This window comes from Mastomys coucha, unplaced genomic scaffold (genome assembly GCF_008632895.1).
Source record: "Mastomys coucha isolate ucsf_1 unplaced genomic scaffold, UCSF_Mcou_1 pScaffold15, whole genome shotgun sequence".
NCBI lineage: Eukaryota > Metazoa > Chordata > Mammalia > Rodentia > Muridae > Mastomys > Mastomys coucha.
In genome coordinates this window covers 146,954,776-146,971,814 of record NW_022196897.1, presented here as the reverse complement: position 1 = coordinate 146,971,814, position 17,039 = coordinate 146,954,776, and the positions used below count along the sequence as shown (strand labels likewise).

The 17,039-nt window shown below is 45.1% G+C and overlaps 1 protein-coding gene across 4 annotated transcripts in view; it reads left to right on the top strand.

Annotated features, from left to right (window-relative positions):
* The window catches only part of Chd6 (chromodomain helicase DNA binding protein 6), a 171,361-nt gene that overhangs the window by 150,770 nt on the left and 3,552 nt on the right, over positions 1–17,039 (top strand). For all 4 annotated transcript variants that reach the window (XM_031372625.1, XM_031372624.1, XM_031372623.1 and 1 more), the window contains 6 exons: positions 773–2,344; positions 5,692–5,843; positions 6,186–6,392; positions 7,550–7,981; positions 10,298–10,489; positions 11,539–11,658. In XM_031372625.1, coding sequence (XP_031228485.1) covers positions 773–2,344; positions 5,692–5,843; positions 6,186–6,392; positions 7,550–7,981; positions 10,298–10,489; positions 11,539–11,658 — 2,675 coding nt within the window. The remainder of the gene's footprint in view (positions 1–772; positions 2,345–5,691; positions 5,844–6,185; positions 6,393–7,549; positions 7,982–10,297; positions 10,490–11,538; positions 11,659–17,039) is intronic.

The following is a 17,039-nucleotide window of genomic DNA, read 5'->3' as shown; positions in this document are numbered from 1 at the left end:
GAGACAGTTTCTCCGTGGAGCCCTGGCTGTCCTAGAACTCTCTCTGTAGACCAGGCTGTCCTCAAACTCTGCACTACCACTGTCTGGCTTAAAAGTTTTTGTTTTTGTTTTTGTTTTCAAGACTGGGTTTCTCTGTGTAGCCCTGGCTGTCCTAAACTCATTCTGTAGACCAGGCTGTCCTCGAACTCAGAAATCTGCCTGCCTCTCCCTACCAAGTGCTGGGATTAAAGGTGTGCGCCACCATCGCCTGGCTAAAACTTTTTTAAAGAACTAAATATTTTCTGTGTATTAGCTCAGATAAAATAAGTGGTGTCATTTAAACACCTCCTGATCCAATAGGCAACCCTTCTGGTGTTTCTGCCTGGTTGGAATTTAACACAGCTTCCCCCCAGGTCTCCCTTCAGGTTCCTATGTTTGGTTAAACTGTTCTGGGCCATGTTGCCACATTTTAGGAAACCAGAAACAAGCATTGAGCCTCTTGCCCCCAAATGTGGCTTGGTTTTAAAGTGTGTTAGTTCAAGTCAAGGAGCTAATATGACCTGGAGTCATATTGATGAGACTTTGAGTCCTGCTTTGCTACCTTAAACAAAGTGACTTTTCTGGGCTTGTTCTATTATCCTTAAGACAGGAATGATTGTATCAGGATTTTTTGGAAGCTGGAGAACATGTCAGGAGTTTAGTCAGGGCACAAAGCATTGGTTTAAGTGGGAACCGTTGGTTGTTTCTATTTTACAATGGCCTTGTGTAAAACTCTGTGTACCTTTCTCTCCAGGTCCCCCTGATGCCAGCATCTATGTTGAACCCATCACTGAGGAGCGGGCAGCAAAGACTCTGTACCGCATTGAACTGCTGAGGAAAGTCCGTGAGCAGGTGCTCACTTGTCCTCAACTACATGAGCGCCTCCAGCTTTGCAGGCCCAGCCTCTACCTCCCAGTCTGGTGGGAGTGTGGGAAACATGATCGAGACCTGCTCATTGGCACCGCCAAACATGGGCTCAACCGCACTGACTATTACATCATGAATGACCCCCAGCTATCCTTCCTTGATGCCTATAGAAACTATGCCCAACACAAAAGAACTGACTCCCAGGCACCTGGAAGTGTCTGTTGCCTTTACCAGAGCAATTCTAAACTATATGAGTCTCTTACTTATACCCCAATGAGTAGGACTTCAGAGTCTCTTGAAAGTGAGCCAGAGAATCTGATAAAAATGGAAAGCAGGAATGATCATCTCTGCCTGCCTGAGGGTGGTTTGCCTGACATAACATGTGAGAATTTTGTTTCCAAAGTTCAAGAGGTCATTTCTCTTGACCATGATGAGAGCTTGCTGCCTGAGTCTTTGGAGAACATGATATATGGTAAGACAGGACTCAGCCAAGAGCCGCGTTCTTTTCAGGAGGCCCCAAGTACCAACACACAGTCCAGGAAAAATACTATCACCATCTCAGCCAGCAGAGATGAGAGATGCCAGCCTCCTGGTACTGAGGCAGAAATTACTTCAGCTTCCTCTCTCATGAGCAGCTTAGAAGCAGGAGTAGCTAAAATGAATATTAAAAATGGAAAACATTTGTTGGTATCTATCTCAAAAGAAGGGGAGCCCTGCTGCAGTGAGACAGGGCGGAGCCCTGAAAGCATAGGCCGCCTGGAAGCCAAATGCTTAGCATCCCCTCCCTTAGATACAGGACATGAAAGTGGGTTTGTAGATCTGTGCAGTCTTAGTGTCTATGACTCCAAAAGAAACTTCTCATCAGATCAGCAACTAATAGACTTATTAGAAAACAAGAGTTTAGAAAGTAAATTGATTTTGAATCAGAGTGATGAAGAAGAGGAAGAAAATGAGGACGAAGCCTTAGCCATAGTAGCAGGCACCACAGAAAAGCTAGAGGTCTTAGATTTCACCAAGCCCACTGCAAACATCCCAAGGGGAAAGAACCTCGGCTTCCACCAGGATGAAGTCAAGAAAGGAAGGCTGGAGGTGGTAAGCAAGACTCCTGGACCACAGAGGGTCTTTCCTCCCTCAGCCAATCAGTGCCACTGCAAACACATGGAAAGGTGGACACATGGCCTGGGGAGCGAGGAATCTGCAGTAGAGAAACCCAAGGCTTATCAGCCAGACCTGTACAGAAACAAAGCCAATAATCCCACAGTGGAAGGTGAGCCTGCTGTTATTCCAACAGAGCCATTTAAACTGAAGCATGAGCTTTTAAAAGAACCATGGAAAGAAAGTTCAGAGGGGGGGAAGAGCTTCTCCATGTATGTTCCTGAGGGAAGTGAACCCAAGCCAGAAGACATGGATTTTGAGAATAAAGATGATTATGAGAAAGATGGACCCTGCCACAGTCAAGGTACAGTCTGCATAACTATGTACTCATGCAATGGGAAGAGGGATGCTGTCGGAGTCACAATTGATAGTTTTAACTCCAAAAATGGGCCTACCCACCCTCACCACGTGGGTAAACCCAAGAGTACATGGTCTTGATCTGAAAATCGAGCAGGGTAGTTGAGCTGAGTCACCGCAGAGAACTGGGTGACTGTGGACAGTCAGTGCCTGCACTGCAGCAGCCATATTACCTAGGACTGTGTGCTTATGTGCAGAGGATGCAAACTGGCACAGGGAAATGCTTTGTTCCTGCACTGGATGAACTGAGCTAGCTGAAGTAGAGCAGCTTTGGGACATAAGAGACCTGCAACTAATACAGGTGCCATTAATTTGCAGGAACTCCAAAAATACAAGTCAAGTTGGCCTTGTTGAGGTGAGCATAGAAAGCAGATGTTCGTGTCATCGTCAAACCCTGTGCTTTATGTCAGGGCATTTGTGTTAGGTTTCTTTTAGAACTGAACACGAGTAAAAATAACAGTTACAAACAACTGAAAACATAGATTTGATCTTTTTAAATAGGGAAATCTTAACTGGGGATTCAGGTTAGAAGGAGTTTCAAGTCTGTGTGACAGCATATACCTTTAATCTCAGCATTCAGGAGACAGTGGTAGGTGGATCTCTTGAGTTTAAAACCAGCCAATACCGTGAGACCCTACCTCAAAAAAAAAAATTCTGGGTGACTCTAAAATTCTCTTTGCTTTGTGGGAACATATATACAGTGATCTGGGATGCATACCAGTGAGCAGCAGTGGTTTTCACTCATTTCCTTAGGTCCAAGAGGGTGAACAAAGTAGATGGTTTATTCTTGCCATTAATCTGGTCCTGAGTGTGGTACTCCAGGAATGAGACAGGAATGGCCTTTTTTAAGTGGGGGGAGAGAAAAGCTTGACCATCTTGGGTCTTATAGCTTTTGTTTTTTAATTTTTATTTGTGTTTTGTGTATGTACACAGTATGTGTGTGTGCACTCACACAAATACACATTCATATTTTAAGGCCAAATGTTGATTATTTTTTGAGACAGGGTCTTACACTAAATTTAGAGCTCACATTTCAGTTAGACTGGCTAGCCAGTGAGCCCCTGGGATCACTGTCTCTACAGATTTCCCAGCACTGATGTTAGGCCACCATGCCCAGCTTTTCTGTGTTTTCTGGAGATCCAAGTACAGGCCTCCTGCTTGCATAGTAACTGACCTATCTCCCCAACCCATGTGACTGTGGCCATTTTTTAAAAACTTCCACCTTTAGCTTTTACCACTGTGATTAATAACTAGTGGCATTAAACCCAAGTTAAAATGTGCATAGTAGCTACAGTAAAGACTTGAAACTGAAAATGACTTGGTGGATTTGTGGCCAGGCCATGAGGACCTGTCTGTGACCATGCTCCTGGATTCCTTTGCCATGTATCAAATTATAATACTCATATCACTTTTTGGACCCTGTTGTAAATAAACAAATCACCAAAAAGATGAGGTACTAAAAATGCAGACAGATAAGCACATGGTAAGTGTGAGTTCGAGGAGAACGCTCTTCCTTTCTGTGATGGGGGCTGTGAGGCTAGCAACTCTGTGGCAAGGATAAATGCTGGCACCAATGCACACACTACAGAGCACACTGCCCACAGAGGTGTATACGGAAGAGCTAGTGCAGGCAAGTTAGCCCACTCAGGAAATGAGAAATCCTGAAGTCCTGAGAGAGCAGTAGCTTACTAGTGCTCCTTAAGGGTTGTCCCCCTGCTTCAGACCTTTCACTGCTGCTTCCATTGACTCCAGAGCAAAATCCAATTTTATGTCTTGATTTATAAGACTCAGGATAACCCAGGTGGTTCCTGCCCCTGGCTTCATGTTTCCCCCTACTCCTGGCTGTCTTGGTTCCGTAGCGTGCCCTGCCCTTCCCCAATTGCTTCCTCACTTGCACAGCTGTCCCCTGTTTATTAACCTACTTAGAATAAGCCTTCCCTTCATTTCTTGTCAGAACATTATGTTTTCTTCTCTTTGGATTTTTTAGCCTGGGGCCTGGGGGTGAGATAGCTCTCACTTTAGACATGACTAGCCTAAAAGTCCCAATCTTCCTGCCTCAGCTTCTGGAATATTTGATAGTTTGTGTGAGCCACCTTGCTGTGGGTGCTTGCTTGCTGTACAGCTCTGCCACAGTCTAGCTGTCCTTTAGTTTGTGAGAGCTCAGACCCTAGCTAGCTATCTTGTTTATTCTTAAATCCACCAGTCCTAATAAGATGGCTCATAGGAGAGCGCTTCTGTAGCTCTCTAGGAGACTCATGTCACAGTGGGAAGTAACACACATTTCTTGTCAGTTTATGAAGAAAAGAAGAAGAAAAGAGTTTTGAACATTTTACTGCCCTCTACGCATTCCAGATCACCCTTACAAATTAACTTTGACCTTGCCTAGCATAATGGCACATTCTTTTAATTCCACCACTGGGAAGTCAGAGACAGATCTCTAATTCTAAAGCCAACCTGGAGCTGGGCAGTGGTAGTGCACGCCTTTAATCCCAGCACCTGGGAGGCGGAAGCAAGCGGATTTCTGAGTTCAAAGCCAGCCTGGTCTACAGAGTGAGTTCCAGGACAGCCAGGGCTATACAGAGAAACAAAAAAACAGAAAACAAAAACAAACAAACAAAAGCCAACCTGGTCTACACGATGAGTTCCAGGCCAACCAGGGCTGCATAATGAGACCTTGTCTCAAATAAATAAATAAATAAATAAATAAATAAATAAATAAATAATAAATGTGTATATGTGTATATACACATACATGTATACATACACACAGATATATATATTATATATTATAGATATTATTATATATTATAGATATATATTATATATATCTGTGTGTGTATGTTTATATGTATATATCTTTGGCCTTAAGGTAAAGCTCCAGGCTCATTTGCTTCACTTTTTACATGAATCATGGCTCCTTGTTGGGAAGTTCATGATGTCATCCTTTTTTAATCTCATCCTATTGGTTTATCACATTTTGTTCTTCTTTTTAACTGTCAAAATAATGTTTACTATTGTCTTGTCCACTAAGCTAGCAAGGAATGTTTTAGGTGGTCTTAGATGTCAACATGCCTCAGTGGCCCTAAGCAGAATTTGCCTCTGGATTAACTAATTTAGTTCTCCTGGAAATAGGAGACATGGCAATTTATAATTAATTTAAAATAAATTAGAACTGAATGGACCAATTAAAGAAAGAAGAGGCAGACAGGTTCACATGTCCAGAATCGCCACGTCACTAGCGTTTCCCAGCTATCTAGTTGTTTGTTTGTTTGTTTTTTTAACCTGTCTTTGCAGACTACCCAGGCAGATACTCTGAGGAAGAGAGTAAGAGTTCGGCGTCAGGCATTACAGGAGACCTTGGGGAAGAGGCGCAGGAAGTGCGGGCTCCCACCATTGCTCAGCTACTGCAGGAGAAAACCCTGTATTCCTTCTCAGAATGGCCAAAGGTATCTCCCCTCCACTCAGGCCATTCCTTCCCGCCTTTGACTCCTTTGCATTAAACCTTATAAAAATACTGCTGGACAAACCTAGTTAGCTGTGTACGCTTGAACACTGAAGGTGATACACTGATGGTGGGAAAGGATGAGATTCACCAGACTAATTAAACAAGCGGAGGAAATGGCAAGTCACAGCACTGAAGGTTTGTTCTTTATTGCCCAGACTGGGGCATTTATAGGCTGTGTCGGGAGTGTGTCTGCACACTCTTTTCTGGCCACTTCCTGCTCAGGGACTTTGCAGACTTGGGTAACCTGAAAGTTATTTCTCAGTGCTGCTATTCTTTTCCGCAGGATCGTGTGATAATTAACCGCCTAGATAATATTTGCCATGTGGTATTAAAGGGGAAGTGGCCCTGCAGTCACCAGTATGAGCCCTCGGGTGCACTGCCCACGCCAGTGTTGTCCAGCAGTGCAGGTTCTCGGAGCAGCCTCTCAGAGCCAGAAGCAACAGAACACAGCTTCAGCAATGGTGCAGCATTGGCAGCCCAGATCCAGAAGGTAAGGCTACGGCTGGTATGGGCTACCACAGAACAGCGCAACATCCCATGTTTCCATTGAGTCATTTATTCAACAAGTATTTGGGAGTTCGGGTTTAGTTTTTCAGTCAGATAGTTAATGTTAATTAGGACCCTGGCCCTTAAGCTAGTGGGGTTGGGTAGTTTGGTACACACCTTTATCCCAGAGCTCAGAACGCAGAGGCAGGCGGGCAGGTTTCTATGAGTTGGAAGCCAGCCTAGTCTAAAGAGTTGAGTTCCAGGACAGCCAGAGCTACACAAAAAGAAACCCTGTCTCATAGAGGAAAATTGTTTTTAAAAAAAAAAAGTTTTGAGCCAGCCAGTGGTGGCGCACGCCTTTAGTCCCAGCACTTGGGAGGCAGAGGAAGAGGCAGGCGGATTTCTGAATTGGAGGCCAACCTGGTCTACAGAGTGAGTTCCAGTATAGCCAGGGCTACACAGAAAAACCCTGTCTCAAAAAAAAAAAAAAGCTTTGGTACAAAGAAAGAAAAGCGGGGTTTTATTCTTAAACTTGAGCCTGCGGGTTGTCAGGGGAAGCAGAGAAAGAAGACAGACATTCCAGGTAAGGATGCTGCTGAGAAAACGTTTTAGGCTGCGGGTTAGAGGGAGAGAAAGCAGTAAACTTGGCCACTATGACCTGGGTAGAGAATAGGTGTTGTTGAGCCATTGAAACACAGATACTGATTATGAAATTGGGGCCGAAAGGGGTGTTTACATGGAAGGAAGGCAAGTGATTTCGAAGCTATTAGCACACTAGAGCTGATTCGACTGCACTTTAGGCTCACAGAGACCTTGATAAACTGCTGGCTCTGATTCACTTGTCCTGGTGTAGCTTAGATACTGAGTTGTTTTGTTTTAACTTCCCAAATGATTCTGATCTGTAGCTGAGGCTGGGAATCTCAAGGCTTATGCTTACAACTGCAGGTACAGTCTGGAAGTCTGTTAAAGGTGTAGATTCACCAAAGTAGACTCTGGATTTAATAAGCCATCTGGTGGTTTAGCACTAGTATTTGAGGACCCTTGTGGTCACAGAAAAGATAGCAGGAAATAATACAGGGCCTGAGGAAATGAGGCTTGGAGAAGGAGCTGGTGTTTGGCCATAAAAGTTAAATTCCAATTTCTTGGTGTGTGTGTTTACAGGAGAGCTTCTTAGCTCCAGTATTCACAAAAGATGACCAAAAGCACAGACGCCCCTATGAGTTTGAGGTGGAAAGGGACGCCAAAGCTCGGAGTCTAGAAGAGTACTCTGCCGCCCATGGACGTCCACCCATTGTCCTCAATGGCTGGCATGGGGAGTCAGCTGTAGACCTCTCCTGCTCATCAGAGGGGTCTCCAGGGAGTGCCAGCACCCCTAAGATTGGTACTATCAGTTCACTTCAAGGAGCCCTCGGTATGGACTTGTCTGGAATTCTGCAAGCTGGTCTAATCCACCCAGTGACTGGACAGATTGTCAATGGAAGCCTCAGGAGGGATGATGCTGCCATGAGAAGGCGGAGAGGGAGGCGGAAACATATTGAAGGAGGGATGGATCTCATCTTTCTGAAGGAGCAAACACTTCAGGCTGGAATCTTGGTGAGTATATGAGGTAAAAATCATTCTACATTGAGAAATTTATTTCTCAGACATCAAGTATTTCGTTTATGGATCTTTTACACCTATTTTAAGTTGTTCTTGTTTTCGATCATTGTGAAATGTCCTTCATCTTTTCTAGAATAGATGATGATAACCCATTGTTGACCCTTAATGCATACAGCCTAGGAAAATTAGCCAAAGGGTCTTATTTCAAATTAAAGCAACCCAAATCCTCCAGTGCTTCAAAAGAGAGCCACTGGCAGTTGAATCAGCAAGGCCGGGTGGTAGGCAGCATTACTCAGGCATGGTGAAACTCTCCAGGAGCTGAGCTGTGGAGATGGAAGCTTGGCTTTGATCTGGCACTGATGTGGGGCACACCACAGGCTGTATTCTGGTCCTAAAGCATCTAAGACAGCTGCAGTGAGGCTTCCTGCAGATCTCACAGAAACAGTGCATTCAAAACTCAATGAAGGTCACTATGAACCATGGAGGAGATTGAGAAAACTCTTCTTTAGACTTTGTTTGATGCCTGATGTTGTGTTTTGAGTTTTGGTATTTTTTTTTTTTAAATATTGAGTCTTAAAAATGTTTCATAGTGTTTTTTTTTTAAGTGAAAAATAATACATTTTCTGAGTGCCTAATGTGTACCAAGTAGTATGTTCAGAGTTTTTCAGAGCCTCACAACTCTGTTAAAAAAAAAAAAAAAGATTACTTGAAGTTTAAGAGCTTTTAAAAACGGCCCTCAGTTGTTCAGGTGCTGAGTGACAGCAGGAAATCAGAGCAAGGGCTTGTTCTCTAGATACTGAGAACGTCGGCGGAGACCTGTGTTGTTTGGCTGGGTCTTCCTCTCAGGTTTTGTATATAACTTGAGAGGTGGGAGAGGCATATTTTTTCCCTGTTTAATTCTATTGACTAATTTTACTATTTGCTTAGTCTTGTGTTTTCATTCTAATAGTGTGACATTTTATTTACATCGTGACCTTTTTTTTTTTTAATGGTGGATGAGGGTGGTAGTATCTCAGTATTGCTCAGGCTAGTCTCAAATTTGTAGAGTTACTTGAACTTGGATCCTTAGTCACTAGGATCAATGGAACCCTCAAATCTACCAGTTTTGACTTCATTGGTCTGAGGTAGCAGTGCGTGTGCGTGTGCATGTGCGTGTGCGTGTGTGATATTCTTCAGGTAGCATCCACTTTTTGTTTTTTTGAGGTGGATCTCTCACTGGCCTGGAAGCTTGCCAGTTAGGCTAGGCTGGCTGGGCAGTGAGCTTAGGGATCCACCAGTTCTACCTTCCCAGCTCTGGCATTACAAGCATGTGCTGCCACCTAGGGTTTGGTTTTGTTTTTAAGTCTTTGGTTTTGGTGAGGGAATTTAGATTTACTAATTCTTGTTTTATCTATACTAATGATGCCTGAATGTGTATATATGTACCACATGTATACCTGGCCCTCAGAGTCCAGAAGGTATCAGATCTCCTGGAACTGAAGTTACAGATAATTACGGGCCACCATGTAGGTTTTAGAAAAATACCCAGTGCTCTTAGCTGCTGAGCCATCTTTCCTGTCCCATCTGACTTTTCCCCCTTTAAAAAAAAAAAAAAAAAGACTTGGTTTCTTGAGACTATACTCTGGTGTTCATGTGTTCAAGCTGAGCTCTGTACCTACTGAACCACCTCACCAGCTGCCTAGATGCCAAGTGAGCTCTCTGTGCTGTTAAAGGCTCCTGTAGAAATACCAAGCAGTGATTTTCCTCTAGTGCTCATAGTATTCCAACAGAGTGACTAGTAGGAAAAAAATACATTATTTTCTTCTCTTCTGGATAATTTTTAAATTTGTTGATACAAGCACTGTTAGCGCTATTGTAGGATTGTTTGGTTTGGTGTTTCTGAGCCGAGTGAGACACAGTCAAGCCACAGAGGAGGAACAGGTGAGTAAACCCCAGCATGGCATTTTCTGGGAAGTGAGAAATCTGAACAGAGTGCTGGAGAGAGGAGGCGGTGCCTAGGACAGAGGAGGAGGTGCCTGGGGACAGTGAGAGATGGTGATAAAGGAATGGAAATTAGGGTGGAGATCAGGCTTGCTTAGTAGACAGGGTAGTGGGCAGTCGGGTGAGCACCTAGCATGTGTAAGAGCAGTGAGGAGTCGGTGGTATAGTAGGTTGAAATCCAAGCACTCGGTGGTGAAGATGGAATGGGAGCAGCTGGAAAAGTCAGATACCCCATGCTCTACCATAGACCTGTGACTAGTGTGAACAATGGATGTTTCATGAACTCACTTCATTCTGCCGTCATTATTACTTCTTTTTATCTTAATCCAGGAAGTCCATGAAGATGCAGGGCAGACTACCCTGAGCACCACACACCCTGAAGGGCCAGGAGCTGTCTCCTCAGCTCCTGAGCCAGCAGCAGCAGCCAGCAGCCAGGCTGAGAAAGCTGTTCCCAGCAAGAGCCTACTTGACTGGCTGCGGCAGCAGGCTGACTACTCTTTGGATGTTCCGGCCTTTGGGGCAGTAAGTGTTGGCTGTTGCTACTCCAGACCACTGTTAGCTCACTGCTAACTTGGGACAGTTGAGAGAAACTAGAAGGTGGAAGCTATTTGGAAGAAATTTATGTGGACTGAGAGCATCATATTAAGGACTTTTTTCTTGTTTTGGTTTTGGTTTTTTGTTTGTTTGGTTGGTTTTTCGAGACAGGGTTTTTCTGCATAGCCCTGTCTGTCCTGGAACTTACTTTGTAGACCAGGCTGGCCTCGAACTCAGAAATCCACCTGCCTCTGCCTCCCAAGTGCTGGGATTAAAGGCGTGAGCAACCACTGCCTGGCTTGTTTTGGTTTTTAACATTTAAATCCTGACTAAATTCTCCAATAATAGAAATTGCAAGAGCATACCAACAACTAGACATGCAAAAGTTAAAAGAACTGACTTAAGTTCACCCCCTTCCCCAATTATCTCCCCAGAAATGACCACACAGCATCATAAGTTCACAAAAAAAATCCTTAGGTTGTATAAGTTCTACCACTTGATGAAAATTTTCCCTAGCTACTTTATTGGTGCGTCTGTAGGGGCTCTGTGCTTACAGTTGCTCTACTGGGATTCTCATTCAAGTCATCCGATGTCTTCACTCTGTGTTCTTCCAGTGAGGAACCTGTAGGGACAGCTCCTGAGCACTGGTGTTCAATCTTGGTTCTTCCTTTCTTATTTGCTCATATGTTCACTCCCGCCCCATCTGACTCATAAGATACATAGATAGAGCGTACAGAAGCACAGATCACAGCTGCACACTCACACAAGACCCACAGAACCAGCTAGTTGGTTGCCTTGGGAAGCTGTTAAGTCAGCTTGAGGCCCCAACTGAGGGCATGGGCTTGTGGAAAACACAGCTTGTTTTCCAGCCTGCTATACGAGTTCTGATACCTCAAGTAGAGGGGTTAAGTGAGGGTTGATGGTAGAATTCTGTGTAAAGTACCATTAGGGGGAAAAGAACAAAACCAACTGAAAAGCTCCACCATATCAGACTATGGCCGAATGCTTTGTAACATTTTTCTCCATTAACCTCCTAGAGTTTTTCAGACAAACCCAAGCAGAGGAGACCACGCTGCAAAGAACCTGGAAAATTAGACATCAGCTCTCTAGGTGGAGAAGAGAGGGTTCCTGCTGTCCCCAAGGAGCCAGGACTGAGGGTAGGAAGAGGGCCTTGGGTGTGGGAGCAAGGGGATCATCTTGATTATGCCATGCCTTGCATACTTGGGAGAGAGCCCTGCTGAACAGTGGGTAGCTGGATGGCGTTCCCCAGAGGACAAGAGGCCAGCGCAGAAAGCTTAAACCACAGTAAGTGCCACAGCCCTTGTCGAGCAGCTGCGTGTCTCCTGAGGTCATGTTTTCCATCTTCACCTCCTAAACAGTGTTAGACTATTTGTACAGTCACACAGGACGAACCCTTCGCTCTGGACAGCAGTCTGCTGTTTCCAGTTTAATAGATGCCATCAGTGAGCTTTCATGTCTTACCTAAGTTTCCAGTGACCATTTAAGTAAGACATTTCTTCTAGTGCTTCTGCACTAGCAATGAAAAACAGCTGACTTTAAGCATTGCCCTGTTCCTATTATAGAATCGTAAGACTGGAACCAGCTTCAAAGACATCCACAGAATACTTGGAGTCTAACGAAGCTGAGTTAATTATAGTTTACAGATGGATGCAAGTTTGGAATAGAAAAGTGCTAACCTCTAGGGGTGGCAGTGACATTTCCCTTAAAAAAACCATTGGCCAGTAGGCCCACTGCATATCATGGACATCTTATCTCCGTGCATCCCAGAAAGGAGCTTCTAGAAATTCCTGTAGAGACATTTGCTCTTTCCCAACTTTTTCGTAAGTGCAAGCTCTCCTGGACACTGCTCACTCTTCAGCCAGCACAGCATTCCCTGCAGCAGCTTCCTAGTGGGGTCACCACTGTGATTTCTTATTTCAGCTACAAACACTACCCACTCTAGTCACTTTTCTTGGCAGAAAGGAGTTGCCACTGGCTTTTGTCACTCACCCAGAAGTAGCTGCATGGACAACTGCCTTCACTCATTTGTATGTGCTGCCACCACTACTTCTGGGCAGGCCTGGTCAGTCCCTCAAATCTGTCATGTTGAAAGGTCATCCTCCCTACCTTACTTCTTCCTCTTCTTGCTCTTGGAAAGGCCATTCTAAGACCATGTGTTACCAACTGACATGGCTTCTGTCTCTCTCCTACCTACACTTGCCCAGTTTTCCCCTGTGCCTCAGCATATAGTGCCTTAAGAAGGGTCAGAGAAAGACCTCCCAGTTCCTGTCTTGTTGCAGTCTCTAAGTTGTTGGTTTACAGACATGTCATTGGCCTTCTTGTTTCTTTTCTACATGCCCAACAGTTTCCTTCATACTCCCGGAAATTAATGCTCATTAATTTCTTCCTTTGCAAGCACTGACCCTTTGCTGGAAAACCTATTTTTAGTCTTCCAAGCCAACCTCATCTCTATGGTGCATCTCCTTCCCTTATGAAATCACATTCCCTGCCTCTGAGGTTCCTTTTCTACACTGAGGCAAGAATAGGAAGCTTTTGTCTGCCTGGCCTTCAGGGCTGCTCAGTCTTTCCAACACGTAGGTGGGCAGTGCTTCTCCACAGCTCTGCCAGGATATTCTGCCTCTTCGCTCCCAAAGGAACTCTTAGACTGTTCAAGTGGGTGTACCAAAAAGCATATAAACAACAGAAATTTATTTCCCATAGTTCTCAAGGCTGAGAAATTGAAGGTTGATTATCTAGTGAGGATCCAGTATTCATAACCATCTTGCTGCATCCTCACATGGGATATGACAAATAAGCTCTCTGAGGTCTCTTATGAGGGCTCAAACCAATTCATAAGGAGTTGACCCCAATGATCTCATTGTCATAAAGCCCTCCCTGCCCCCAGCTTTGGGGGTGGGATTTTAATATACAGAGTCCAAGGCAGAAACCCTTCCCCTTCTAAAAATAGATGAAAACCCACAAGGAACTTGGTTTGAGTTTAGAATCCAGCTATATATATGCTGAGGTTTACCTGGGTAAGGTCCATGTAACTAACACTAGGGGCCTTGAGACTTAGTTTTGCTTGTTAAGTTGTATCTGTATACATGTATGTAGGGTAGAGAGAGATCTTCATTTATTTGCTGCAGATATACTGTAACTACCTAGATGCCACCATTGTTGCACATGTGAGCATTGATAGAATGTGCCAGCAGAGTCATACTCAGATGTTGCCAGTGACTCCAAAAATGCCTGTAGACCTGGTATTGTCTGACTTTGTTTTGTTTTGCTTTGGGGATTTCTAAACATTGAGTTACCGGGTCTCTTCTCAGTTCTTGTTGGATAGCCCTTTGTAACAGTAACAAGAATGACTCAGTCACTACCCTGTTGTTTCTACCCAAGAGTATAAGGTTTGAAACAAATGCCATGATATATCGATAAGGCTGTTGGTGGGTTAAAATGCCATACAGTCACTAGTACGCCTCTGCTTTGGCTTGAACACAGCACTCTTCTTGCTCTCCATGTGCTCTCTCTAGGCCTCCTCTGGAAGAGGAAGCAGGTTTGCTCCCCAGGGTATAATTATCAGGATGGAGAGCTGCCAAAGCCCGATTTGGCTGCTGTGTGTGGTCGCAGTGCTGCTGGGAGGAGCACATGTCTGTGGTGGGCAGCATCTAGGTGGCTGAAGTAACTAGCCCTCCTCCACAGGAAGTGTCGAGGGCTGACTTCTTCTGTCAGTGCTTTCTACACTGTATACAAGTAGTTCTCTTCACGTGGGCTTTTCTGCTCTCTGGACCTGAGGAGAAAAAAAGAGCGGTCCAGCTCCCCATCGAGGTCTCATTTCTCAGAGGACCCTGTGTGTGTGCTTGCTCTGTCTGCAACTCTTGGCAAGGGCGGGGAAAAGATGCTCCTACACAGCCTGGAGTCTGAGGAGGTACCAAGTGCCAGGCCTGTTTTCCCCTTAGCAGAAAGACAGTGGAGGTGGACTCTGCCCTTCACAGTGGACAGTGATGGGAGGAGCCAGAGCGGGTGTGGGGCAAGGGAAGAAGACTCCCAGCGCTGCCCCTGGCTCTGCTCTAGGTGGGCCAGCAGGGAAGAGCCTCAGAGGAGCTGGGAGATGCAGCTGTGCTCAGCAAGTGAGGTTATTGACAAGCAAGGGACCAAGGTGGCATGGAGGCCCAGAGCAAGGTGCTTTGTGTCAGTGAGCTTAAGATAGAGTGGTAAAAAATCATTTTTTAAGCTGGATCCCATCCCGCAGACTTTATTGTCTCTCTGAAAATAAGCAGCCAGGAGTTTATTTCTAGTGAATGCATCAAAACCAGAATGAACCCTTACCCAGCACACTCCAGAAGAAAGCATCCTGGCATATTGCTAGAGGGTGGTCCTGTTGGGAGTAGAAGCACGTGGCATGATATAATATAGAGCCTGGGTGCTCTCCTGCTGACTTCCTATCCGCTCAGCCCACAGTGGTCCTTGCCTCTTAGTTTTAAAATGGAAGAACTGGTGTAACTGTTGAAGAGGTTCCTTCTAGGTCAGTGACACTAAACCACGGCTTTTTGAAAAGTTCTCTCAGCATTGGCATAATGAAGCTTTTTGTCCATTATAACTCTGTTTTTTTTTCTAGAATATTCTTTGGGAAAGTGAAGGACAAGCATAGCACTTCAAAAACAGCTCTCTGAGGACTCAAACATTTGATCACGTGTCTGTGAATTGTTAGTTTTCTGTGATGTTACACTCATGCTGCATTGAGAGGAGGTGATGGAGCCCTTGGGTTGGCTACTGGCGTGGCATTTCCATTGCTGCTCTTCCTGTCACCACTCATTTCTGAACAGCTTTCTCAGGGCTGACTACTCCCTGTGGGGAAATATGCATCCTATGAGCTTCTCCTAGAGCCTACCATGCCTGTTCTTAGAGCTCATTGAAAGCTGGAAACTAGTGTAGCCAACACCCATGACTACCCTGCAAGGAGAACTCTGTTGAATGTTATATTTTTTAATAGTCCCAGGAAAAAAGAGTCAGGGAAGGCAGTGGGAGACCCCAGAGCTGAGTAAATGCCTGTACCATCTCAGGAGGTAGTAAGTAGATTCCTCCCCTACTCTGTGAAAGCCCTGTCTCCAGGCTCAGGTACCCTGGCTTCCATGGCTTCCTTTCCATGTTCTAAGGCTCCAGGCCCTAACAATAGGGTTCCTCTGGCTCTCTGGTGTCTGTCAGTTAGACTTTCTTTCTTACCCTGGTCTGCTCTGTTGAGGGGTGCAGTCAGAACACTGCCCCTGAGCTCATACAGGCAGCTATAGAGCTGGCCACTCACTCCGCACTCTGAGGAGGCACCAGATGGGAGAGATGCTAGGCTCATCCACACAGGGGCAGGTGTCCGCATCACACTGCCTAAGGGGGTGTTGCGTGCAGTGCACAGGCCCATCACCAGCATCTGACCATCCTGCTTTCCTGGGTGTTGCGTGCAGTGCACAGGCCCATCACCAGTATCTGAGCATCCTGCTTCCACACTTGCTAGATCTGAAGGTATGTTGTAAAAAGAATGCTAGCTTTGAGACAGGACTACAGGAAGGAGATACAGGGCAGCAGGGCCTCCCCTTTGTGTGTATGGGAAAGAACAGCCACCAACACAAGGGGCTTTCTTTGTATCACTCCTGTATAAGAAAAGGTGGAGGCTGCCCAACAACACGAGGGTGTTTTAATCCTGTATTACCTGATAAACTAACAGAGCGGGAAGAGGAGAGGAACACAGAGAAAGGCTTGTGCAGTTTGCAGTTATCTATGCTCAGGGACTGAAAGCAGTGTGTGTTGGGGGGTGGGGAGGAAATGAATCACTTTCTTGTGGAAGAAACAGGTTTCTCTTTTTACAGGACGTAGAGCTATTATAATTTCAGTAGCTTCTGTAATTTCCTTTCCACAAGCAGCCCATGGTCTCTGTTGCAGCCTCCACCTCCCTTCACACTCGTCTTCCCTACTTGTCACCCCCTTCAAAGCCGTGTGTTCATTGTGGTCTGTGCTGTGATCTTGATGAGGCATAGTGGGGAAGGGTTCGTGGGTCTAGTGCTATATGAGTCTTAGGAGCAAGCATACGTGCTGACTGTGGAGCTTTTTGCTAATTAAAAAATTAGAGTGCCTTTAATCTCAACTCTCACGAGACAGAGGAGGCAGATCTCTGTGAGTTTAAGACCAGCCTGGTCTACAGAGTGAGTTCTAGTTATATAGAGAGTCTATCTTTAAAACACACATTTTAAAAAAAACTAATAAAAAAATTGGGGGCAGAGAAAGAACTCCAAAAAGAAGAAAAATATAGAAGCTTTCTTCAGAGCCTTATTTGCTCGCATGCATTGTTTAGCAGTGCTGAAGGTTCTTCATTCCCACAGCCTGTGTATACATGTCCTTCTTCATTTCAACTCACAACTTCCAGGGATTCAAAAAATATTGAGATGCACACACCATTAGCATGCCATGGCCCTAGTCCCTAGTACTCCTTCTGTGGCTGGGTAACATGTTAAACACTTCACTTTCAGTGACACAGAAGTGTCACTATCTC